The 27625-nt window shown below is 39.3% G+C and overlaps 3 protein-coding genes across 8 annotated transcripts in view; all 3 read right to left on the bottom strand.

The window, feature by feature from the left end:
- The window catches only part of LOC127378639 (inosine-uridine preferring nucleoside hydrolase), a 27039-nt gene extending 16384 nt beyond the window's left edge, over positions 1 to 10655 (bottom strand). Inside the window, exons 1-3 of one of the 2 annotated variants that reach the window (XM_051427706.1) lie at positions 10572 to 10655; positions 9947 to 10029; positions 8078 to 8258 (exon numbers count right to left, since the gene is read on the bottom strand). In XM_051427706.1, the coding sequence (XP_051283666.1) occupies positions 8078 to 8258; positions 9947 to 10029; positions 10572 to 10640 (333 nt within the window). In that variant the 5' untranslated portion in view covers positions 10641 to 10655. Of the gene's footprint in view, positions 1 to 8077; positions 8263 to 9946; positions 10049 to 10571 lie in introns of those variants that run through there. The other variant, XM_051427707.1, reaches the window with a different exon arrangement.
- Positions 10656 to 11484: 829 nt separating this feature from the next.
- LOC127378631 (protein-tyrosine kinase 2-beta) overlaps positions 11485 to 27625 on the bottom strand; it is a 28536-nt gene continuing 12395 nt past the window's right edge. For 2 of the 5 annotated variants that reach the window (XM_051427692.1, XM_051427691.1), the window contains exons 27-30: positions 27495 to 27535; positions 27188 to 27322; positions 26510 to 26590; positions 25257 to 25750 (exon numbers count right to left, since the gene is read on the bottom strand). In XM_051427692.1, the coding sequence (XP_051283652.1) occupies positions 25508 to 25750; positions 26510 to 26590; positions 27188 to 27322; positions 27495 to 27535 (500 nt within the window). In that variant the 3' untranslated portion in view covers positions 25257 to 25507. Of the gene's footprint in view, positions 11851 to 13032; positions 13988 to 14846; positions 14928 to 15682; positions 15818 to 25256; positions 25751 to 26509; positions 26591 to 27187; positions 27323 to 27494; positions 27536 to 27625 lie in introns of those variants that run through there. The other 3 variants (XM_051427695.1, XM_051427693.1, XM_051427694.1) reach the window with 3 other exon arrangements.
- On the bottom strand, positions 18609 to 23277 carry LOC127378638 (inosine-uridine preferring nucleoside hydrolase-like). Its single transcript, XM_051427705.1, has 9 exons — positions 23194 to 23277; positions 22404 to 22486; positions 20936 to 21116; positions 20546 to 20725; positions 20067 to 20178; positions 19835 to 19971; positions 19658 to 19735; positions 18932 to 19048; positions 18609 to 18846 (listed from the first exon to the last, which is right to left on the bottom strand). Exons 1-9 carry the CDS (start codon positions 23260 to 23262, stop codon positions 18694 to 18696), a joined length of 1110 nt encoding a protein of 369 aa, XP_051283665.1. The 5' UTR covers positions 23263 to 23277; the 3' UTR covers positions 18609 to 18693.

Raw genomic sequence — 27625 nt, 5'->3', positions numbered from 1 at the left:
CATTAATAAATTGTGATTTGCATTATTTATTAATGCCATACATACTTGCATTTTGAATAAACATTTATTATTAAGAAAAACATGAAACAACAGCAATCCTCTTTCATTCATTCTCATCCTCTCTACTTTGTTGCTTTCATGATGTTGGTAACTAAACTTTCCTGCAGGTGTTTCACATTTAAAGCCTTCACTTGAAAGGATTATAGTTACAGTTGCAAAAGGGCCTTCTGCAACATTAATTTTAATTAATTAATTGCCACCGTATGCATCTTTTCTCCATCCTCATCAACAAGCTTATTGTGTTAATCGACCCTTTCAACCCTGCTCTATTTCTGTCACCTCTCTCTCTCTCTCTCTCTCTCAACATCCTCTACAACCTCTCCCTGCCCCCCTCCTTTCACCCCAGACCTCTTCAAGTATAGGTTGGTCAACTGCAAGCTCATCAACAGCACTTTCCTGCACAACAAAGAGGGTTGCCTACTCAGTGATGTCAGCGATGAGAACAATGCTTACGTGGTCTACTTTGTCAGTTTCCTGGGCACCTTGGCTGTGTTGCTAGGCAACATTGTCTCCGCGCTGCTCATGGACAAGATTGGACGGCTGAGGATGCTAGGTTATCTGAGCGCAGGGCTACATTACTCAGCAGCATGTGTATTGAAAGAACCCTAGAATGGGAGTTGAGTTTGTACTTAAGTGTGAAACTGGGCGTTAAAGGTCAGAAACACTTTTCATCTACCTTACAAACCATGGGCTCTGTGTTCAAGGCACATTTCTCACAGCTAAGGTGGCTTATATTTAGAGCTGTATGTAAGTATGATAAATTGCAGACCTCCTGGTGGGACTTGATGATTAATAATGATAATCTATTAGGAAAAAAAAAGTAAAAGCCAGAGATTCTCTCTTCTGACACAGAGGCAAGGTCAGCTCACATAAAAAGTGAAAACAAATCTAATTGCAGAGTGATACATGACACCCAGAGGTTTCAGAGGCTAATAGATGATATTACCATAATGGAGGACTGAAAGATCTAACTATGTTAGCAGGATCTGGAAAATAGATTTCCATTTAACGGCCTCAACGTCACCCCTAGTTTATCAATAACATTTTGCTGTGTAACGTCAAGGTTTCTCATTGATCTTTAGAAGAAGAAGAATTAAAGATATAAAAAATATATCGATATATTTTAAAATGTGATATGGAATTAGACCAATATCAATAATATATTCAATAACCTAACTTTATGTTTGTGTTCATATCCATAATTTAGACTGTAACGTTGTCAGACTGTTAGGTTAGCTAACTGCTGAGTAATTAACTGATGTTACAGGTAACTTAACTTGCTAACGTTATGTTAGCTAACGTTACGTTGGCTAACGTTAACGTTGTCAACGTCGGCATGATTCATGTCAGCAAAACACAACGTTAATATTGAGTGTGGTTTTAGTCAGGATGGGTTGTTTGTTCTGTTCACAGGCAGCAAATCTTTATCATACCATTAACATTACGTTACTAATGTTACAGACACTTTTATCAACCTAATGTACAGCTCAGTAATAGCGTTAACTTACGTTACGTTGGTATAACATAATTGTACTTCCTTGTGTAATAACGGTAGCAGTTTTGGTGAGTGGTAACAGCCTTACTGCCTTCTGAAAATATTAATTTAAAAGTTATAATGCAGCCTAACTTCTGGTCACAACGTGTGTGTGTGTGTGTGTGTGTGTGTGTGTGTCCTGTGTATGAGTGTGTGTGTGTGAGTGAGAGAGACAGAGAGAGAGAGACTGAACATTTGCTCTCACTTTGCGGAAAAAATATCGGGATATATATCGTATATCGATATTCAGCTTAAATATATCGGGATATGACTTTTGGTCCATATCGCCCAGCCCTAGCTCACCTTGGTCTTTATTAAATCTCTAGCAAGGCTGCATCAGAACGTGTCTTGAAGAACTCAAGGCACTCACAATTGTGCCTGTACGACAGTGTACATTTAGTGCAATGGGATTTATTCACCTGTCTTTGAGTCTACGTATGGCTGCTATCCTACAAAATGGCAGTGTGGATGAAAACTTTTTTGTTAATCTGACGTGTTAATGATTGTTTTTTTCTTTTTCCATGCAATTGGGAACATATCACCCTTGCTTTTCTAGATCAGGGGGAATGTGGCAATAATTTTCACCCACACTGTGCTGTTACCAATGCGTGGTATACTGTATGACAATCAGCCCTTGGCAGTGAGTTCTCTACTGTGAATCTCATGTTATATCTAGCTACATCTGTATAATAAAGCACAAGTAAACACAAGATCCCAGTGCACTCATGATCCACACCTAGGGCTGGGTGATATGGACCAAAAGTCATATCCCGATATATTTAAGCTGAATATCGATATACGATATATATCCCGATATTTTTTCCGCAAAGTGAGAGCAAATGTTCAGTCTCTCTCTCTCTGTCTCTCTCTCTCTCACACACACACACACACACACTCATACACAGACACACACACACACACACACACACGTTGTGACCAGAAGTTAGGCTGCATTATAACTTTTAAATTAATATTTTCAGAAGGCAGTAAGGCTGTTACCACTCACCAAAACTGCTACCGTTATTACACAAGCAAGTACAATTATGTTATAACAACGTAACGTAAGTGAACGCTATTACTGAGCTGTACATTAGGTTGACTCAGCAACAAGTGTCTGTAACGTTAGTAACATAATGTTAATGGTATGATAAAGATTTGCTGCCTGTGAACAGAACAAGCAACCCATCCTGACTAAAACCACACTCAATATTAACGTTGTGTTTTGCTAACATGAATCATGCCGACGTTGACAACGTTAACGTTAGCTAACATAACGTTAGCCAACATAACGTTAGCACGTTAAGTTACCCGTAACATCAGTTAATTACTCAGCAGTTAGCTTACCTAACAGTCTGACAACGTGACAACGTGGTCTAATTCCATATCACATTTTAAAATATATCGATATATTTTTTATATCGATATATCGCCCAGCCCTAAAGTGAGCGTTTAGCAAGAGCACAAAGACCAAAACCTACCAAATGACAAGATTGTGAACAATGAGTGCAGTTGTGAACATAGGTGCTTTGAGCTTTGATGACCTGCCCCTTTGCTTTTCACTCCCTCCATCTCAAACCAATCTAACTTCAAATTTGACATCTTACCCATTATCTATGAGTGTGCCATCTCATTAATTATTGCCAAATATTTTGTATGGCCTGAGTTTACACATTACACCATCAATTCTCTGTTATAGATATGAATATATGTAAATAAAAGTACTTATAATGTGTCTAATAAGATAGCTCTTCAAACCTTTTGACCCCTGGAAATTTGCTGTCAGACTACATAGGTTTTCAGCCATTGATAAATTAAAACAACTGGATTGATAATCAGTGCCCTTTCAGGTTTCTAATGTAATCGAGGATAAATTTGGTAGATATTTGATAGTCCAGGGATCGCCGCTTTCAGTAAACTTGAATTTGGTTAAAATATACGGCCCCAATGCAGATGAACCCAGCTTTTTTACAAATGTATTTCTCACACTTGCATCCCTCCCAGGAGAGTATATAATTGCTGGGGACTGGAACTGTACGCTAGATCCAGTCAGGGACAGATCTACAGGTACTGATCAAACTTATAATAGAAGTAGAACAACCATTCATCATTTCATTGAAGAGTTAAATCTGTTAGACATCTGGAGACACTTGAAAATTAATTACGAGCCTTTGAAGGAAGAAATAACAAAATCAATTAATAGGTGGATTACCCTGCCTCTATCTTTGATTGGCAGAATAAATATTATAAAAATGAATATACTCCCTAAAATATTGTATGTATTTCAGAATATTCCACTACCTCCACCTGATGATTTTTTTCAGAAGATAAGAAGGTTATTCACAGAATTTATATGGGCTAATAACCGTGCCAGAGTTCGCTTATCACTCCTACATTTACCATATAGTAAGGGGGGCTTAAAAAGTCCAAATATGTCCTGGTATTATTGGGCGGAACAACTAAGGACCATCAAGTTTTACTTCGCAACAAGGGATAGTCCACAATGGACAGAAATAGAATCGGAGGGTTTAAGTTTGCCTCTACCCCTATACTTATATTCAGATACATTGTCGAATTTGATGAAACAAACTACTAATCCAATTGTTAAAAATATGATAAAGGTGTGGTTCGAAGTGAAAAACTGTATTAAAGAACCTAAAATATTGTCTCAGTACAGTCCTGTGTGGGGAAATCAACACTTTACTCCAGGGAGAGCAGACGCTGTATTTAGAACATGGGCATCAAAGGGATTGGAAAAGATTCAGGACTTGTATTTGCCCAATTCAGATAATATGATGTCATTTGAAGAAATTAAACATAAGTATGATATAGATAAAAAATATTTTTTTTAATTTCTCCTTGGAAAAATGTATGTCTAAGGACAGTTTAAGCAAAGGTGCTATTTCAGAGCTGTATGATGTATTAATGTCTAACTCATCAGAAAATTCAGATTGTAAAGAAAATGTATGGAGTAAAGACCTGGGAAAAGAGATCTCCCCTGAGGACTGGGGATCAATATGCACAAAGGCTCACTCCCAATCAGTCAACCCTAGATTGAGACTGTTACAGTATAAATGGACAATGAGAACTTATATCACACCAGCTAAATTAAATAAATATAATAGTAATATTCCTGATCTATGTATATAATGTATGAAGGAAAAAGGGACGCTATTCCATTGTGTGTGGCAATGCAGTAAGGTCAAAGCTTTTTGGGAAGAAATTCAAAAAGCAATAGAAAAGATTATTTCAAAAGATCTTGTGATAAGCCCAGTTTTCTTTATTTTAGTACTCTACCCCAAAAATCACAAATACACCAAGAGTGAACAAACAATGATAGATATGTGTCTTTTGCATGCAAAAAAATCAATAGCATTGTTTTGGAAGAAGTCCAGCAGACCAAGTGTCACATATTGGGTCAGACAAATGTTAATAACTTTTCCTTTAGAAAAAATAACATATATACAAAGAGGGAAGCAAGAACTTTTTGAGAAGGTTTGGGGACCATTTGATTTGTTTGTGAAAGGTGTGGAGCTAGCGAACGAAGAGGAGGTCTGAGTACTGGTCAATGTAAACCTCTTAGGGAGGCTAATGAGAGTTTAGTTGGTGAAGTTACCTTTTAATAAGATTGTTCAGACAACAATTTGTTGCGCTATTTCTGTAATATATGAGTTACTATCTGAGAGGTTTGTTTTGTTTTATTTTATTTTAATTTTTTATTTTGTATATTGTATGTATCTAGTTTATTTTACTTTTTAGTCTTTTGACCTAAAATTGTTTGTTTGAAATGTTGTGTATACCACCTGGGTGTCAGTGTAGTCTGGAATAGACGATGTACATTTCTATGAGTTTATAACTATACACTGTACACACATGTTTTGGGTAAAATGTCAATAAACATATTGTTAAAAAAAAAAAAAAAAAAAAACCAACTGGATTGATTATGGTGATGAAGACTTTTCACAACTCATCTGAGATTTTGTCTTTAAGAGTCCAGGTGATTTTGTTTTAAAACTGCAAGAAATTATGGTTTCAGAAGCCAAAATGGCCACCAAATTTCCTCTTAAAAGTACAGTGATAGTATATAAATGCACATTAACTGTACAAATATAAAAACTAAGCAGTTCTATTCTCTTCTCTGTATGTTGTCCATTATCACCCATGAAAATAAGAACGACGATGTCAAGATAACTGTGTACATGTACATGTAATATTGTGTAATATTGTGTTTTCACACACCATTTTTATTTATTTTTGGGGACCAAATCCATGCCTTCAGCTTGTTACAGTATCACTCTACTTCAATGAATTAATTAACATTTGCTTGAACTTCTCCAAGTCAACCTTCTTTATGATGAAGGCCTTGTTTTTCTTCTTCAGCAGATGCATGTAGTCCAGCACCAACATGCCTCGTGTGTAGGTCCCATCCACCTCCACTGTCACTGCAAGCTGGTGGAGGAACACAGGAAATTGTGGGATAATGATTTTAACTGAAAAGTTTTATATTTTAAAGACATAAAAGCAGTACATGCTCACCTCTTCAGACTCTTTTATGAATGAATCATCGATGGCAGCAACCATGGCGTAGGTGTCACAGGAAAGGAACAATCCTCCCTGAGACTGGGCTTTCTGCAGGAACAACACATCATGAAGACACATGTAGAATGTTGTAACTGAAAATCTTATAGCACTGACAGGACTAGAGGATCATTGCATAAGCAAACAAAGCAGCTGCCACTAGAGGGCCCCCAAACATCAAATGTCTCAATTTTGTCCCCTTATTTATTATTATACAAAAGCATGTATAGATACACAGTGATTATTATCATAGCACTCAATCATATCAGGATAAAAACACAAACACAAAATCTTAACAATTTGCACATTTGGGGGTTTTATAACAAAGTTTGTTGGTATGTGTTCTGTTTGTTATGTACTTTTATGTTTTTACTTTTGACTTGTGCCAGCCCTCGTAAACATATGTGAAATGCTGTATAATCACAAGGAAAATGCAATAAAGAGACACCGTAAGAACACTGAGTGCCTAATAACCCTTCTGAAGACACTGTGTGGTTATCTGCTCAAGCAAACATGCTCAGTGTTGCATTCCTGCAATATATAACCTCCTAGTTAAGCATGTGGTATGAAATGCATTTGTTTTATCAGTTTCAACACAATAAACTCCTTTTGTCCTCATATCATCATTATCTGCACACTCTTACCTCCCTTGAAAGGGCTGAAATCCTTTTCATGAAGGCGGCCTTCTCAGTTTTTTGGTCCATCAACTGGTCACAGAAAGCCTGAAGCAGGAAAAGAGAGAGTGTTACTTGTTTGTGAGTTTATTTAAAGCATTGAAGGGTACATGAAGGGTAATGTGTTCAGGCTCACCCATGGCAGGCTGTTCGTGACGGTGAACTCCCAGGTGGCGATATAGGTGGGACAGGTGTAGCGGTCCAGCACAACGTAGGCAGCCTCAGGGTCACCCACAAAGTTAAACTCTCCACACTCTGTGATGTTACCCCTGGCTGCACACACAGTCATCATTCTCAGTAATACAAGTGCAGCAATGGAAATTACACAATTGGATAAATATTTTAAAATGAACAACAGATAACATACAGTTAATGTTTCCACCCATGATGTAGAGCGCCTTCAGTTTTTTAGAGATGGAAGGGGCCAGTTGCACTGCGACAGCCAGGTTAGTGAGGGGAGCCGTGGCCACGAGAGTCACCTGCAGACAGCAACATCAGAGCAACACACATTTTGATGATCTTTTAATGGCTTTATTGTGAGATCAGCAGAGGATGATGATCAAAAAAACAAGATGACAGAAGTCAAAGAGTTAGAGGTACTTAGAGTACCCTGTGATCTTAAAATTATGTTCATGCAGAGTTTTAGGTATCCAATCAAATATCTCCACATGAAACCAATGGGAGAAACCTTCCCAAAATAATGACTAAGATATCTCAGAATAATTTCCTATTATCATTAAATAATGACTTATTATCACATAATAATGACTTATTATCTAGAAAAATGACTTCATTTTAGCTGAGTAAACCAAGCAAAATGAACTCCTTGTGTTTGTCTCACCTCTCCAGGGTTCTCTTTCACAATATCTATCATGGCCTGCACAGCTTTCTTCTTCTGCACCAGCTCCAGGCCTGGAGCGTCTGGATCTGGGACATCGCCCAGCCCGTCCTTCCCGTAGAAATCGTCTTTATGTTGTTGTTTAAGGGTCAGCAGTGGTGATGCACAACCACGGTACACTGGGATCTGTTAAGCATGATAAAGCTTTATATAGCGTCATGTATGGGTTATATCTGCAAAGCCGAAGTTAAATCAGTAAAATACTAAAATATGAATCCAGCATACACGTACTGAACTGCTTCAGTGTGTGACCCAGTACTAGCTTTTTACCATAGCCTAACCAAACTTGTATTGACATGCATCATTTTCTGTTGTCACACCCATCTTACAACGTACATCCAGCCTGTTGCAGACTTTCAGGACACGCAGTGTGTTCTTGAGCACATTCTCCAGGGTTGTGTTGCCATGGCAGCATGTGATCCCCAAAACCTCCACATCAGGGTCCGCCAAGGCCACCATGATGGACTGAGCATCATCAACCCCTGTGTCCACGTCGAGGATCAATTTCTTCTTCATCCTACCTTCAATAACAAGAAAATGTTCAAACCTTAATAACACATACTTTACAGGGTTTATAAGCTTTGAGTTTTATTGATTATATCTTGTAGTCATGGTCTACAATTATAAATAGGCAGATTAGTAGTTCACAGATCTAATATTATGTACACAAAGTTCTGTCTGCTGGTTCCAACATTGTAATTGAACAACATGATCCTTACAGGAAGTGAAATATTCTCTAGGCGCCATTTTGCCTGCAACATCAAAAAGTCTATAGCTGTGTGTTTTTCCCTCAGTCAGCAAGAAGAAGTTTGGCATCCCAAGCGTAGAACAGAAACTAAAGTACTGTACTGTGGGTTTGAACAACGCTTGTGCGTGCAACATGAGTATGTAATATGATCGATTGGGTGTGGCAGGTTGAGGAGTTTGTAGCATTTATTTAATCGCTCAAAAGAATTCATGCAAACCCTGCAGCAGTCCTTTATCTCTCCTACTTACCTACCTACTCATTTAAATGCCCCATTTCCCAGATTCACTGAAGCTGAATGTCAAAGTAGGGCTGGGCGATATGGACAAAAAGTCATATCCCGATATATTTAAGCTGAATATCGATAGACGATATATATCCCGATATTTTTTCCGCAAAGTGAGAGCAAATGTTCAGTCTCGTCTCTCTCTCTCTCTCTCTCAATCTCTCTCCACACACACACACACACACACACACACACACACACACACACACACGTTGTGACCAGAAGTCATGGGGTGTGATGATGTCCTTTCTTAAGGGTGTAAGAGAAGTGGGGAACTCCATACCCGGGGCATTTTTGTCCTTTCTCAACTTAGAGCAGACCTCCCTTTTGCAGATACTGTCAGCCAGAAACTCTGGTGTTTTGTTTTCTGACTGAAAGTGATTTTGAGTTTTTTTAAATCTAGTCTGAGTGAATATTGAAGGACCCCTCTGTAGTTTATCTGCATCAGGGCAGATCTTAGTTCCATTTGTGCAAGAGTTTTGCATGCTTTATGATTATCTGCTGCCTGCAGGCTTTATTTTGTAATACACATTTCCTTCTTAAAAAGGCTTTTGTTTATTAATAATTTTAATTCAATTAATAATTATTCATTATGAAGGTAAATGTAAGATTTTTTTCTCCAAGTAGATATTTATTGCATTATGCGGTTGGGAACAGGTTCTCAGGCTTCTTACCCATCAGTTTAGATCTTTTCAGCAAGTTACAATCAATTTTATTAAAGTAAAAAATAAATTGTGAAAATTATTTTTTATTTCACAACTGATATAATAAAAATAATAAAACTAGACAAAACTTAAAAAACATAGCACTAAAAAAACAAAATATACAGAAAATGTGTTTTTGGTCTTAGTCGACAATAACCATGAGATGATGTTGGTACATGTGTTTATATGACATATGTTTATGAGACTACGTAACTGTGAGTCAGTGTGTTTGTATTGTAATATTTTTCCCCTTACAAATACCCCCATGTAGTAGTAATGATAATAATAATAATAAAAATAATAATAACTAAAACTAACACTGAAACTAATAAAACCTAAACTTAAGTGAACATTTTAAACAATAAATCTAAACTGAAACAAGCAAAGCCACTCTGAAAATTAAAAACAAGATCAAAAACAAATAATTATACAAACAATTGTATCTTTAAGGTAAGGGTGGCAGTCCTCACCTGGTGAGTGGATCCTGATGTTTGCTGCTGTCTGCTGTCAGAGTGGAGAGACGGCTGCTGACTGCCCTGACCTGAACAGCCGCCTTTTAAACATGGAGGTGTTACAATAGGATGGTGAGGGGCGTTGCTGCAGGTGTAGAAACATCTGGAAGCCTTTTAAAATGCTTTGATTTGGTTTGTTTGTTAGTTTTCAAGCATCAACCATCAAAATGTAATTTGAATTGAATTGATTTGTTTTTTTCCCCGTAAAACAGTGTCCTGACATTGATGATTAGAGTTAAATCTATTATTCTTTAGCGAACTTACATTTCCATATTGAAGGGGTTGTTTATCATGAAGCACAGCCAGACTTTCCAGCTGAAGCCAAATATGCCTTGATGATCTGTACTACCAAAGAAATGTGATTATTACAAGATATTAATCTCTCTTAAGACACAGATGAGTCAGTCCTTTTTCCTGTTTTAGTAGAACTTCATATTGAATTCTTGCATCAAGCATTTAGAGGACAAATAACTACAAAATTCTGCATCTAGACTGCAACGGCAAGGTTTTGAAAACAAGGGATTTCATGGCTGTTTTAATCAGGAACCTGCATTCAGGTTAAGGGAAGAATGAATCTGCAAACCTTGGTCACATGCAGACTTTTGGTGTCCACAGTACTCCCTTTTAGAAAAGAAAAACCATCCTCACTCATATCCTTAAATTGTGACCAAACAGGTAAACCTGGATTTAAGATATGTAAATGTAATGCTTGTAAGTTCTGACTTACTCTGACCTACCAGTGAACATGCAGACTCTAAAGTTTTCAGTGTCATTGCAGAAAACGTTTGAGTGTGCTTGTCCTTAACTACTTGTATTGAGAGAAGCCAGAGTATGTGTGCGGCTCTTAAAGTGAAAGTAAGAGATTATTATTATTATTAACAAAAGCAGAATCCACATTCTGTCTAATGGCTTTTGTCACGTTCTCTGAGTGGTTTGCTCCTCCTCAGAGCCTGCTCAAACCTGCCTCTGCTTCACCATAAATAAGTTAAATAAACAATGCAATGTTTTCTCTAGAGAAAAACAGAACTTGAAGAATCCAGTCTGTACATTACAGTGACACTCACCCAATATGGACCTACATCAAACAGCAACACTCTGCTGCTTGAGAGCTGTGAAAGGTTTATTGTCGACGGAGGTAAGGCCACACTTGATTCCAGTGTGAAAACGTACAAAAACAAACCCTCCTACAGTGGAATCCTAAAAGCACTGTTTCCATGTTGGGTGGTCTTCCTGAATTTAGTCCAAATTTTACAGACTGCAACACTATATCAACAGACAGAGACAAAGTGGATTCTACTGCAAACATACAACTTCTTATCTTAGCCAGTGTTGGGTTACCATATGGGTTATGCTCTGGCGACATGGGTACCAAGTGGGTATGGGCCCTAAATGGGCATCTTGTCTGGGGCCCACTTGGGTCAAGTAGGTTGAACCCATATGGGCTCACCATTATACATTGTGGTTGTTTGATTTGTTCAGTTTCAAGAAATGCTCAGTTTAGGAGAAAATGCAAATATATTGTGACATCTTTCAACAGCATGAGTACAGAAAGTGTTGCACATTCTCAGGGGAACAAAGCTTATGTCAAAATCCGATAACAGATCAGTCAACATGGCATTCGCGTGCTTCCTCCTCATTCCCCGCCATGATCTTCATCTTGTGAGGCAGGTTTGGGCTTGGCCTGGTCCACAGGATCCAACTGGTTTTTGGATCCAGTGCCAGAGTGTGAGCGGCCGCCAACATCTGCCGCTGACATTCCTCCCTCAGTGACGTTATGGAATTCTGCTCGGCCAGTCGTATCTTATTGATCAGCTCTGCTAAATCCTTGTTCAGCAGTTTCTTAGTGCCCTTGATCTGAGACCCTGGAGGAGAGACGATCACATGATACAGTTTTCAAAGATTGGATTCAGTTCTTTATGGCAAAGTGTGATTTTGTTAATAGATTATGTTTACTTAAATAGTGCAATTTTTATTGTTCTCTAATTATATGAAAAGCGTAGAAATTTGAATGCATTTATATCATACAAGTCTCAGAGCTTTTCTTTGGTTGCTTCATGGTTTTGGCTTATGGGGTAATTTACAAATGGCAAGCTAGTTATTAGCATACAGTAAATGCTTCAAAGAAAATAAAGGAGCACTGCTGATAGTACCATTATTGTAAATATGATCATATATCTCCCAGCGGTCAGTCTGGTGTATATGTCACTTTTGGCCGATGCCCAGGATCAACAGGATGCTGACTGCAGTTCACTTAACGGCAATAGTGTCACTATTAACAATGCTTTTTTGAAAGTTACATTTAGTACCACTAACAGGAGTTCAGAATATGGTATACTGCAGCAATAGTTCAGAACTGGTCAGATGTTCGATTATTTTATGAAACCATCCTCACTCATATCCTTACATTGTGACCAAACAGACAAACCTGGATTTAAGATATGTGAATGTAATGCTTGTAAGTTCTGACTTACTTTGACCTACCGGTGAACATGCAGTTTTCAATGTTATTGCAGAAAACGTTTGAGTGTGCTTGTCCTTAACTGCTTGTATTGACAAAGGCCAGAGTATGTGTGCGGCTCTTAAAGTGAAAGTAAGAGATTATCTGGCAACAACAGAAGCAGAATCCACATTCTGTCTAATGGCAGTTTGGTGGTTTGCCCCTCCTCAGAGCCTGCTCAAACCTGCCTCTGTTTCACCATAAAGATGTTATAAAAATAAACAATGCAACGTTTTCTCTAGAGAATAAAACAGAACTTGAAGAACCAGTTTGTACATTACAGTGCGACTCACCCAATATGAACCTACATCAAACAGCAACACTCTGCTGCTTGAGAGCTGTGAAAGGTTTATTGTCGACGGAGGTAAGGCCACACTTGATTCCAGTGTGAAAACGTACAAAAACAAACCCTCCTACAGTGGAATCCTAAAAGCACTGTTTCCATGTGGGGTGGTCTTCCTGAATTTAGTCCAAATTTTATTGACTGCAACACTATATCAACAGACAGAGATGTGGTGGCAACTTGTTTAATAAAGCATACAAAGTATGATCTTGTCTTTCTGTAAGGTTTTATTCATCCATGAATGGTCTCAACCCAACCGTCACACACTCTCGTATGTGAAAGTCCGAAAGAGCCCCGATTGGCAGAAGCAGTATGGTTTTATCCCTGTTGGAGCGTCACTCTAACACAGTTACACATTCCTAAGTGTGGAACAGACAGATAGTGTGGTGAGATGATCATGTCCTTGGCTTCTTTGTGAACTCTCAACATCCCACTGTTTACTGGGACATAGAGTGTAGATAGAAACAGGGCTAAAGGTTATATGCATATAATAGCCTCTTCAACAGTTGCGTATGGTTTTACATGACCAGGTCAAAGGGTTGTAAAGGTTCTTAAAAATTGCCATAACAGAGACGAAGCGGATTCTACTGCAAACATACAACTTCTTATCATAGCCAGTGTTGGGTTACCATATGCTCTGGCTACATGGGTACCAAGTGGGTATGGGTCCTAAATGGGTATCTTGTCTGGGGCCCACTTGGGTCAACTAAGTAGGCTGAACCCATGTGGGCTCACCGTTATACATTGTGGTTGTTTGATTTGTTCAGTTTCAAGAAATTCTCAGTTTAGGAGAAAATTCAAATATTCATAACATCTTTCGACAGCATGAGTACAGAAAGTGTTGCACATTCTCAGGGGAACAAAGCTTTTGTCAAAATACGATAACAGACCAGTCCATTCGATCAACAGGGTATTTGCGTGCTTCCTCCTCATTCCCCGCTGTGATCTTCATCTTGTGAGGCAGGTTTGGGCTTGGCCTGGTCCACAGGATCCAACAGGTTTTTGGAATCCAGTGCCAGAGTGTGAGTGGCCGCCAACATCTCCCGCTGACATTCCTCCCTCAGTGACGTTATGGAATTCTGCTGGGCCAGTCGCATCTTATTGATCAGCTCTGCTAAATCCTTGTTCAGCAGTTTCTTAGTGCCCTTGATCTGAGACCCTGGAGGAGAGACGATCACATGATACAGTTTTCAAAGATTGGATTCAGTTCTTTATGGCAAAGTGTGATTTCGTTAATATAATATATACCTAAATAGTGCAATTTTTATTGTTCTCTAATTATATGAAAAGCGTAGAAATTTGAATGCATTTATATCATACAAGACTCATGTCCAGGATGCCCAGGATGATGCTCGACACGGAGCGTGAGCATGAGCAACAGGATGCTGACTGCAGTTCACAACGGCCATTGGTGCCACTATTAACAATGCTTTTTTGAAAGTTACATTTAGAACCACTAACAGGAGTTCAGAATATGGTATACTGCAGCAATAGTTCAGAACTGATCAATGTTCTATTATTTTAGTACCCAAAAGTTTCCGGCTGCAATAAGACACTAATTGCTATAATCTACAGTAAGCTAGGACTGCTAGAAAAGAAAGTACAAGTGACTATCTCTCTAAGTAAGTAAATAAAAAAAAGAAATATCTTTACAAAGAAGAGTACATGTGAAACAAACATATATGAAACATTTAAGCGTCCTTGGATACTGTATCCTTGTCCTATTTTAATGCACAGCAGATGCCATCTTTTCCAGTGTTGTCGCCATCACTGTCTATGTTCCTCACAGTGGTCTTCATCATCACCATCACTGTCTACATTTATGATGTCTTATTTATTCTCCGTACAGCACTTTGGTCAACTTTGGTTGTTTTTAAAGTGCTTAACAAATAAAGTTGGATTGGATTGGATTGGATTGGATCTCAAATCAACATCTGGTCTAACGACTGCATGCACGTACACCTTCTCAAAACAATGAGGACAGTGGTCGATGCAAAGAGATAGGAAGTGAGGCCTACCTCTGTTGTGACAGAGCTGTGCAGATAGGGCAGGATCTTATCGACCCTCTGAATCAGGCTACGGAGAGTGATACCCACGGCCTGAGGGAGGGAGGCAAAAACAGGTGGTGGGTGTGATGGGGGAGGGAAGAAGGAGGACAGGAGGTGGAAGAGGGAAAGAGTTGGGAGCAGGAGGTAGAGGGGAAGGGAAAAAATGCGGTATTAAAACAAAAAAGGCATAATCTATGCCCCCATGGGGTCAGCTGAGGAAAAAGAAGAGACTTGTGTAAATCTATACTGATCTGTAAACTGAGATTTACACATCCAGCGATCAATTTGAGATGCTTTTTCACTCCCTCCATCACCTGACAGAAACTCAGGCTTTAGGTCTGTCTGCTGTGACACAACAGTGCCCTCCCCTGTTCACTAATATATCTGAAAGATGGCATTAAAGGCTCTTAGTCTATGGGATATTTCTTCATGTTGACCATAAACATGATGAAAAAGACCAACTTAGATGGGTGCTGAATCAAAAAACTGTCTATGAAACAGAAACACCCGCGCATCAAATGGCTCTCGTAGAAAACAACTGGAAATGTAAAAAACTAAAAAAACTTTAACAGGAGCTATTTGGTGTGCAGCTTTTTAAACTAAATTTCATGAGCAGGTTGCAGCTGATTCTGCTTCCCAGAGGATGAACCCTTTCCTTGACTGCCACAAACTTTCACCATATTTTTACCAATATTTTTTAGGTGTTATCAAGAACAGTCTTGTTAAATAAGATATTCGCAAAAACAAAACAACAAAAACATTAATCTGAGTAGTGTACACACACTGAAGCACACACTTGCACCTACTTTGACAGCGTTGGGATACTCTGAGGCGGGCAGTGTGTTGACATCATTCTTCAACTGGACCACCTGCTTTACCATCGCCATGACGCCGGTGTAAACCTGATCACCTGATCGGTCCAGCTCAGCTGTGGGCCGAGGCTACAACGACACAAAATGTACTCTTTAATGACCAAATTTAATACATAGCTCCACTTTTCAAACCTACAATTGTCAGCCATACAACTATTGTGGTCGTCTTTACTGCTTGATCGTTCTTTTCTTAATAAAGAAACATGTCTAAATATATATTTTCGTTATATCGTCTTGCTTTACCTGTGTGACTGTGTGGGGCATTGGGGGCTTCTCTGGAAGACCTGACAAAGACAGGAAAGCTTCATATCTGCACCCACACATTTCCTGCACATAAATAGGACATTCATATTTTTGTTCTTTTCTGTTGTGCTGCTACAAGACTCTACAAACATTATGAATGCACAAGGTTTGTTTAAGAAATTATGAATTGATGAATGAATCTCTTAATCCTGACTCTCTTGCATTTTTCAGGAGGTAGCAGCAATTTAGAAAGAGAAGTGCAAGAAAAAGAGGATGTGAGTTTATCACTTTAAAAGGTTTCATTTTCAAACCTCATATCAGGTAAGAAGTCAGGTTAGTACTGTAAATTTCTCTTTCACTTTGAAGTTTCAAGTAATTGTTTGGTGATTTAAAACGCTTGTGTATGAACTACAGTACATTAGGAAGTATGTCTCTGCCCCCTGGTGGTCAAAATGTGCCTAATGCAGCCTTAATAGTGCTGCAGGATAAGTCCTAAAAGCTGGAACTAAGTTGGCATTTTAGCACCTCCGGTTCCCTCTCAACACAAACTTAAGATGTGTCTTAAAAAATACTAACTATTCTAACTCAAACTTTCCAACTTGTAGATTTAATTACAAGTTTGTGAAGATTACCTTTAATGCCATTTTTTTGCACATCTGCAAGAGACTTCATCATCCCGGGCTGTACTGTTTGGTTGAGCTTGGTGTTGAGGCTTTTTGGATGAAGGATGTGACCAACCACTCTGCACTTTTTCGATTTTGTCACGTGTTCATACTTGCCCCCCTAAATGAGAACACTGTGCACATCTGTGATTACATGTATCATTCCAGCACAGTATCATTAATAATCTCGGGATAAATAATACTCTGACTTTGAGAGAATCCCACACTTTTAATGTGTTTCATGTAAAGGAAAATGTTATTGAGACCAGACAGGAACTTTGCGTGCTGCTATGATGAATTAGTGCAAGGAGCTGAAAAGCCAGTGGAACATATGGTTGATGTCAATGAAAGCTGTCGCTGTGACAACTATTATTCCCTAGATGTATAAGGCATTTGCTCCTAATTTTTATTTTTATTTTTTGCGGGAACAAAATAATTTTGCTCAATGCTTATTCCAGAGTGTGCAAATATGGCACAATTTTGATGGATTTTGTGATAACTAAAGTAGTTTGACAGGTCTCTCAAATGTGAAAATGTCAGCTAAAGCGATGTACTAAAGGTGTTTACTAAACTTCTGACTGATCTATAAATGAATAGTTGGAATATTTCCACTTTAATGAATGTCTTGAGGGTTACACGAATGACTGGTTTTCTATCAATACCAATTCATGCTCATGTGAGGGAGCTTCCAGGTGAGTGTGGCATGCAGCTGGGTTCGAGGTCTGGGAGACAAAGGTATGGTAGCTTGGCCTGTTAGGATCCTCTCCTCTCCTGACGGGCCTGATCATTTAATGGACGATGTGTCTGACAATGACTCACCTGAAAAGGTCAGTCACCATCAGACTATCGTCTGGCTTCTATCCCCAAACCAGTGGTCAAGCTGAGAGGGCAAACCAGAAACTGGAGACCACCAGCACCATCTGCTCCATCAACTTGGCCTCAGGTATGTCACCATTCCAGTGCCTTTATGGTTATCAACCTCCACTCTTTCCATCTCAGGAGAAAGACATACCAGTCCCTTCCATTCAAGCACACAAGACCTGTCACCGAGCCTGTTCTGCCTTGTTGAGAGCCTCAGGTCGTTACCAGCTAACCGTCACGGCAAACCTGCTCCTACATATACACCTGCCGATAAGGTATGGCTTTCAACCAAGGATCTGCCTTTGAAATCTGACTCTAAAAATCATCATTTGGATCGTCATCCAGATTCATTGGACCTTTCGTGCTGGAGTCATCAATCCCACAGTCGTCAGTCTTTCCCCCTTGCCCTCTCTCTCCGTCTTCACTCACCTGCTGGTCACCCACAATCAAGCATACCTGTCTTCAATCAAGTCTGCACCTCACCACTATAAGAAGCCTGGCTGACATCCAGTTCCTGCCGGATCGTTGCATCGCACACAGTATGTCGTGTGCCTTGCTTCAGCTCCTTTGAACGTGTTAGCCAGTGTAGTCTTTTGATTGCCAGCCAGCTTACCAAATTCTGATAATGGTTTCCTCTGCCACCAGATTTGCCTGTCTGCCAGCTCTCCACAATGGTTTTCCTCTACCACCTTCATCCCCGGACCCACACCCCTGACTTCAGTCAGCTTCCAGATCACCCTCCGTCACACCAAAGAAATAAAGACTTTGTGTTCACTACTACCAGTCTCAGTCTGCTTTTGGGTTCAGTCTCAGAATCGTGACAGGAACAGTGTGACAATAAATGTGTATTCTAAATATAGTTGAATGGGTGTGTTTTTCCTAGAATGAACATAAGAATGTTTCTTGTTTTGCAGGCCAGCTTTACAAAAGAAAAATTCAGCTGATGTTGCGACTTCCAGTTCATCCCAAAGGTCAGTGCTCCATGCAAACCAGTCAAGTTCTTCCTCACCAAACTGGGCAAACCATTTTATAAACCTCACTCTGTGTACATATGCATAATATAAGTACACACCAGAAAATGTTGTGTATTGTAATATTGTGTAATATTGTGTTTTCACACACCATTTTTATTTGTTTTTGGGGAGCAAATCCATGCCTTCACCTTGTTACAGTATCACTCTACTTCAATGAATTCATTAACATTTGCTTGAACTTCTCCAAGTCAACCTTCTTTATGATGAAAGCCTTGTTTTTCTTCTTCAGCAGTTGCATGTAGTCCAGCACCATCATGCCTCGGGCGTAGTTCCCTTCCAACTCCACTGTCACTGCAAGCTGGTGGAGGAACACAGTACGTTTTGGAATAATGATTTAAACTGAAGGTTTATACTTTAAAGACAAAAAAGCAGTAGATGCTCACCTCCTCAGACTCTGTTATTAATGAATCATTGACGGCGGCAGCCATGGCGTAGGTGTCACAGGCATTGAACCCTTTTCCTTCAGTGACCTCCTTTTGATATTCTGCTGAATTGGCTTTCTGCAGGAACAACACATCATGAAGACACATTTAGAATGTTGTAACTGAGCATCATATAGCACTGACAGGACTAGAAGAGGACCTTGCCATAAGCAGACTCACAGGTGCCACTAGAGGGCCCCCAAACATCAAATCTTTCAGTTTTGTCCCCTTATTTATTGGCATAGAGAACAATGTGTACACCTTGTAATTACTCTCATAGCACTTAATCATGTCAATCATATCAGAATAAAAACAAGTAAAAGTTTGGTGGGTTTAATGCAAAAATTTAACAAATTGCACATTTTGGGTGTAGGATTTGGGGGTTCTCTAACAAAGTCTGTTGTGTGTTATGTACTTTTTAAAAATGTATTTTTACTTTTCAAACATGTGAAATGCTGTATAATCATAAGGAAAATGCAATAAAGAGACGCTGTAAGAACACTGAGTGCCTAATAACCCTTCTGAAGACACTGTGGGGATATCTGCTCGAGCAAACATGCTCAGTGTTGCATTCCTGCAATGTATAACCTCACAGTTAAGGATGTGGTATGAAATGCATCTGTTTTGTCAGTTTCAACACAATAAACTCTTTTTTTCCTCATATCATCATTATCTGCACACTCTTACCTTCCTCGAAAGGGCTGAAATATCTTTCATGAAGGCGGCCTTCTCAGTTTTTTGGTCCAGCAACTGGTCACAGAAAGCCTGAAGAAGGAAAAGAGAGAGTGTTCATGTTAAAATAATTGTCTGTAAGCTTATTTAAAGCATTGAAGGGTACATGAAGGGTAATGTGTTCAGGCTCACCCATGGCAGGCTGTTCCTGCAGGTGAACTCCCAGGTGGCGATATAGGTGGGACAGGTGTAGCGGTCCAGCACAACGTAGGCAGCCTCAGGGTCAGCCACAAAGTTAAACTCTCCACACACTGTGGTGTTACCCCTGGCTGCACACACAGTCATCATTCTCAGTAATACAAGTGCAGCGATGGAAATGACACAATTTGAATAAATATTTCAAAATTAACAACAGATAACATACACTCAATGTTTCCACCCATGATGTAGAGCGCCTTCAGTTTCTTAGAGATGGAAGGGTCCAGTTGCACTGCAACAGCCAGGTTAGTGAGGGGAGCCGTGGCCACGAGAGTCACCTGTAGACAGCAACATCAGAGCAACACACATTTTGATGATCTTTTAATGGCTTTATCGTGAGATCAGCAGAGGATGATGATTGAAAAACGTGATAACGGTATTCAAAGACTTAGAGTACCCTGTGATCTAAAAATTATGTTCATACAGATTTTCAGGTATCCAGTCAAATATCTCCACATGAAACCAATGGCAGAAACCTTTCCAAAGTAATGACTTAGTATCGAAAAGAATGGCCCCTTTTTTTTCTCTCGAAATAATGACTTTGTATATCAAAATAATGACTTAGTATCTCACAATCACATCATGATAATTTTAGATGAGTAAACCAAGCAACCAAGCAAGATGAACTCTTTGTGTTTGTCTCACCTCTCCAGGGTTCTCTTTCACAATCTTGATCAAGGCCTGCACAGCTTTCTTCTTCTGCAGCAGCTCTAGGCCTGGAGCGTCTGGATCCGGGACATCGCCCAGCCCGTCCTTCCCGTGGTAATCTCCTGCATGTTGTTTACGGGCCAGTAGTGGCACTGAACAACCACGGTACACTGGGATCTGTTAAGCATGATAAAGCTTTATATAGCGTCATGTATGGGTTATATCTGCAAAGCCGAAGTTAAATCAGTAAAATACTAAAATATGAATCCAGCATACACATACTGAACTGCTTCAGTGTGTGACCCAGTACTAGCTTTTTACCATAGCCTAACCAAACTTGTATTGACATGCATCATTTTCTGTTGTCACACCCATCTTACAACGTACATCCAGCCTGTTGCAGACTTTCAGGACACGCAGTGTGTTCTTGAGGACATTCTCCAGGGTTGTGTTGCCATGGCAGCATGTGATCCCCAAAACCTCCACATCAGGGTCCGCCAAGGCCACCATGATGGACTGAGCATCATCAACCCCTGTGTCCACGTCGAGGATCAATTTCTTCTTCATCCTACATTCAATAACAAGAAAATGTTCAAACTTAATAACACATACTTTACAGGGTTTATAAGCTGTTTTATTGATTATATCTTGTAGTCATGGTCTACAATTATAAATAGGCAGATTAGTAGTTCACAGATCTAATATTATGTACACAAAGTTCTGTCTGCTGGTTCCAACATTGTAATTGAACAACATGATCCTTACAGGAAGTAAAATATTCTCTAGGTGCCATTTTGCCTGCAACATCAAAAAGTCAAGCCGTGTGTTTTTCCCTCAGTCAGCAAGAAGAAGTTTGGCATCCCAAGCGTAGAACAGAAATTAAAGTACTGTACTGTGGGTTTGAACAACGCTTGTGCGTGCAACATGAGTATGTAATATGATCGATTGGGTGTGGCGGGGTTGAGGAGTTTGTAGCGTTTATTTAATCGCTCAAAAGAATTCATGCAAACCCTGCAGCAGTCCTTTATCTCTCCTACTTGCTGTCACTTCAATTCCCCATTTCCCAGATTCACTGAAGCTTAATGTCAAAGTTCCTCTGAGTTGACTGGAGGGTTATTCACATTACCTGTTAGTGTGGGTAACCCCTCTGTAGCTTATCTGCATCAGGGCAGATCTTAATGCCATTTGGTTTATTTTGTTCACTGAAACCCTCGTAAAACACATTTCCTTCTTAAAGAGGCATTTGTTTATTATTATATTTTAATGTATTATTATTTATTATTAATTAATTATTCATTGTGAAGGTAATTGTGAGATTTCTTGTATTATGCGGTTGGAAACTGGTTCTCAGGTTTCTTACCCATCAGTTTAGATCTTTTAAGCAATTACAACAACATTTCAACATTTGAAAAAGCAATCAGTGTTATTAAAGTTATAAAAAAAAGTTGAGAAAAACATTTTTTATTTCACAACTGAAATAAAAACAAAAACTAGACTTTAGAAAAAAAACATATTGTGTACTACAAACAACCACGAGGAGATGTTGGTGCATGTGTTTATATAACAGATGTTTATGAGACTAAATGACTATGAGTCAATGTGTTTGTATTGTAATATCTTTCCCCTTACAAATACCTCCATATTATCGTAAAAAACACTGAACTAACTAATCTAACACTGAAACTAATAAAACCTAAACTAAACTGAACATTTTAAACAATAAATCTAAACTGAAACAAGCAAAGTCACTCTGAAACTAAAGGGAATTGAAAATTAATAACAAGATCAAGAACAAAAACTAATGAAAACACAAAACTACAATAATTATCTTTGAGGTAAGGGTGGCAGTCCTCACCTGGAGAGTGGATCCTGATGTTTGCTGCTTTCTGCTGTCAGAGTGGAGAGACGGCTGCTGACTGCCCTGACCTGAACAGCCGCCTTTTAAACACGGAGGTGTTACAAAAGAATGGTGAGGGGCGTTCCTGCGGGTGTAGAAACATCTGAAAGCCTTTCATAATGCTTTGATTTGGTTTGTGAGTTTTTGAGCATAAAGGAACCATCAAAATTTTATTTTAATTGAATTGATCATTTGTTTCCCATATTGTTGAATATGTTTATGGCATTACCTGGCAACAGAAAACAGAAAGGGTTGTTTTTAGAAGAACCATGTTTGTTATGGAAAGTCACTTTCTTCAATAATAATCTCAATGTGGAGGGTTCAAATCTAAGACGGCCTTAAAAGAAAACAGTGTCACAGTGACGCAAAATGTTTGTTCTGCCATTGATGATTAGAGTTAAATCCATTACTCTGCAGAAAACTTGCATTTCCAGAATGAAGGGTTGTTTTAAAGGATCATGTAACACAGCTGGATTTTCCAGCTGAAGCCAGATATGCGGGAACTCTGCACTTACAAAGAAATGTGGTTGTAAATTACAAGATAGGAAACTCTGTCAAGACACATACGATTCAGTCCTTTTTCCTGTTTTGGTAGTACTTCATATTGAACTCTTGCATCAAGTCTAAAAGCACTCAATAATTACAAAATGCTGCATCTAGACTCAACTGCAACAGGAAAGTGTTGAAAACAAGGGATTACTTGATCAGGAACCTGCATTCAGGTTAAGGGAATAATAAATCTGCAAACCTTGGTCACATGCAGACTTTTGGTGTCCACAGTACTCCCTTTTAGAAAAGAAAAAACATCTTCACTCATATCCTTAAATTGTGACCGAACAGAAAAACCTGGATTTAAGATATGTAAATGTAATTGTTGAGACTTTTAGCTCACTCAGGGGAAAAAAAACAACAAAAAAACAGAAGCAAATGGGTCTGATGTGTTCAATTAAAATGGGAACGAGTGATTTCTTTAAGTTTCTTCAATGCTCAGATATGTTATGTGATGTGCGCATGCGCACCTGTATGTGAATCCTTTGGACGAGGCACGTGGTGGCATGGGTTCTGTGTTCTGTGACAGCGTCCATAGCAACCAGTGACGGCGGAGAGTCGCTGTGTGCATGCTGCTCTGGCGCTAGGCATTCTGGGTGATGTAGTCAATGTTGTTTTGAGCCAGATTTGCCACATTTTGATGGTGTTGCAGGCTTCTTTGATTTCATTATTTACATTATTATTATTATATTATATTATTTGAATAATATATTTACATGGTATATTTGAATAATATATTGTCATTATTTGTTTGTTGTATTTCAGGTTTATGACCTAAATAAAATTAGACAAACACGAGTCATAACATTGTGTGCTTCCTGGTAAGCCTTTTCGGAGGGTTAAATAATGGAAAAATCCGTACAGTAATGTTTGTAAGTTCTGACTTACTCTGACCGACCGGTGAACATGCAGACTCTAACGTTTTCAATGTCATGCAGAAATATATTTGAATGTGCTTGTCTTTAACTGCTTGTGTTCAGAAAGGCCAGAGTATGTGTGCGGGATTAGATTATTTGGCAACAACAGAAGCAGAATCTACATTCTGTCCTGCTCAAACCTGCTTCTGCTTCTATAGATAGCCTTCATTAGGTAACAAATAATGATATGCTCTCAAAAGACAAGACAGAACTTGAAGATCCAGTCTGTACATTACAGTGACACTCACCCAATATGGTGAAAGCTGTGAAAGGTTTATTGTCGACGGAGGTAAGGCAACACTTGATTCCAGTGTGAAAAGATATTACAGCTGAAAAAAAGAACTTCATACAAACCCTCCTGGAGTGTAATCCAAAATGTCCTCCTCCTCAATTTAGTCCATATTTTACAGACTGCAACACTATATCAACAGACAGAGACAAAGTGGATTCTACTGCAAACATAAAACTTCTTATCGTAGCCATTGTTGGGTTACCATATGCTCTGGCTACATGGGTACCAAGTGGGTATGGGCCCTAAATGGGCAGCTTGTCTGGGGCCCACTTGGGTGAACTAAGTAGGCTGAACCCATGTGGGCTCCCTATATGGGTCCTAGTTGGATAACTAATGGGAAAAGAGGGCTGGGCTCGGGGTGGGCAACACAAATGGGGCCCACCTGGGTCCCACCTAACACCCAGTGTAATTCTGCATGTGGGCCATGTGGGATACTGACATGGGGCCATTATGGAATCAGCAGACAATGTCATATAGGGCCCATATTTCTGCCCATCTAATACCAACATACACATCTTTGCTGGGATATTACAGTAATAATATTACTTTAGTTTAACTAATTACTAATTAAATGTCAGTGATAATATTACAGTTATCTCCCCCCAAAAAAACGTAGTTTTGTTGTAACCCCCTACTGATTTGAAATCCAACAATCCAATCACATCCTGGAAGATGTTAGAAGATGGAAACGCTTCCATTTAGTGTCTGGAAATTATCACAATTACCAATCCTGTGGGGAGTAGCAGAAAAGTAATATGAGTAGTGTAACTAATTACTGTTAGCAATCAAACTTACTGTACGTGACCTCAGATCTCTCAGAGTGACTGATATTGCAAGCACAGTGGGGCTCTGTGTGTTTAGACAGAGTTATTCTTTATACTACTATCCTTTATACGCCCTTCCTGCCTGTGCTGTTTGCAGCCTGAATAAGCTGTTTAAAGCAATTCTTGTAACTCTGATATAAAATTGCATTAAGTGTCTGTACAGTGCAGACCACTGATTGCATTAATGTTGATGTTCACTCATGACACAAAAGGAAAAAACTATAACATAGAAAGTGCAGAATGTCACTGACTTTAATAATAAAAAGAATAAAAAAACAGTACAAACCTTATCACTATTATACATTGTGGTTGTTTGATTTGTTCAGCTTCAATAAATGCTCAGTTCAGGAGAAAATTCATATATATTATAACATCTTTCAACAGCAGAAAGTGTTGCACATTCTCAGGGGAGCAAAGCTTTTGTCAAAATCTGATAACAGACAGTCCATTTGATCAACAGGGCACATGCATGCTCTATCCTCATTCCATGCCGTCCTCTTCATCTTGTGAGGCAGGTTTGGGCTTGGCTAGGTTGGCCCGGACTCGGGCCTGGTCCACAGCATCCAACAGGTTTTTGGAATCCAGTGCCAGAGTGTGAGCGGCTGCCAACATCTGCCGCTGACATTCCTCCCTCAGTGACGTTATGGAGTTCTGCTGGGCCAGTCGCATCTTATTGATCAGCTCTGCTAAATCTTTGTTCAGCAGCTTCTTGGTGCCCTCGATCTGAGACGGTGGAGGAGAGACGATCACATGATACAGTTTTCAAAGATTGGATTCATTCTTGTATGGCTAAGTGTGCTTTTGTTAATAGGTTACGTAAACCTAAATAGTGCAATTTCTATTGTTCTCTAACTATATGAACTGCATAGAAATGTGAATGCATTTATATCATATAAGACTCCTAGCTTTTGGTTTTAAGTGCTGGTTGAGACGCCGAATAACATTACTCAGTGTGGCTTGGCCAACACACTTTGTACAGAGCGTGAGCATGAGCAACAGGATGCTGACTGCAGTTCACAACGGCCATTGGTGTCACTATTAACAATGCTTTTCTGAAAGTTATATTTAGAAACCCTAACAGGAACTCAGAATATGGTATACTGCAGCAATAGTTCAGAACTGATCAGATGTTCGATTATTTTAGTACCCAAAAGTTTCCGGCTGCAATAAGACACTAATTGCTATAATCTACAGTGAGCTACGACTGCTAGAAAAGAAAGTACAAGTGACTATCTCTCTAAGTAAGTAAATGGAAAAAAAGAAATATCTTCACAAAGAAGAGTACATGTGAAACATGTATGAACATATATGAAACATTTAACCGTCCTTGGATACTGTATCCTTGTCCTATTTTAATGCACAGCAGATGCCATCTCAAATCAAACAATCAAGCTACATCTGGTCTAACGACTGCATGCACATACACCTTCTCAAAACAATGAGGACAGTGGTCGATGCAAAGAGGGACGAAGTGAGGCCTACCTCTGTTGTGACAGAGCTGTGCAGAGAGGGCAGGATCTCATCGACCCTCTGAATCAGGCTACGGAGAGTGATACCCACGGCCTGAGGGAGGGAGGGAGGCAAAAACAGGTGGTGGGTGTGATGGGGGGAGGGAAGAAGGAGGACGGGAGGTGGAAGAGGGAGTAGAAGAAGGAAAAATAGCGGCATTAAAACAAAAAAACTCCCTCCATCTCACCTGACAGAAACTCAGGCTTTAGGTCTGTCTGCTGTGACACAACAGTGCCCTCCCCTGTTCACTAATATATCTGAAAGATGGCATTAAAGGCTCTTAGTCTATGGGATATTTCTTCATGTTGACCATAAACGTGATGAAAAAGACCAACGTAGATGGGTGCTGAATCAAAAAACAGTCTATGAAACAGAAACATCTGCACACCAAATGGCTCTCGTAGAAAACAACTGGAAATGTCAGAACTCAAAATGTCACTTGCAATATTTGTTTGACAGGAGCTGTACGACTTTTTGACCTAAATTTCATGAGCAGGTTGCAGCTGATTCATGCCACAAACCTTCACCATCTTTGTCAATTTTCAAGTGTTATCGAGAACAGTCTTGTTAAATAGGATATTCACAAAAACAAAACAACAAAAACATTAATCTGAGTAGTGTACGCACACTGAAGCACACACTTGCACCTACTTTGACAGCGTTGGGATACTCTGAGGCGGGCAGTGTGTTGACATCATTCTTCAACTGGACCACCTGCTTTACCATCGCCATGACGCCGGTGTAAACCTGATCACCTGATCGGTCCAGCTCAGCTGTGGGCCGAGGCTACAACGACACAAAATGTACTCTTTAATGACCAAATTTAATACATAGCTCCACTTTTCAAACCTACAATTGTCAGCCATGCAACTATTGTGGTCGTCTTTACTGCTTGATCGTTCTTTTCTTAATTAAAGAAACATGTCTAAATATATATTCTACCAAAGTTTTGTTTTACCTGTGTGACTGTGGGGGGCATTGGGGGCTTCTCTGGAGGACCTGACAGAGACAGAAAAAGTTTCATATCTCCACCCACACATTTCCTGTACATACATATGACATTCATATTTTTGGTTCTTTTCTGTTGTA

Source organism: Dicentrarchus labrax, unplaced genomic scaffold (assembly GCF_905237075.1).
Source record: "Dicentrarchus labrax unplaced genomic scaffold, dlabrax2021, whole genome shotgun sequence".
NCBI lineage: Eukaryota > Metazoa > Chordata > Actinopteri > Moronidae > Dicentrarchus > Dicentrarchus labrax.
The sequence above is the reverse complement of the archived record's forward strand: the minus strand, read 5'-3'. Positions and strand labels throughout refer to the sequence as shown.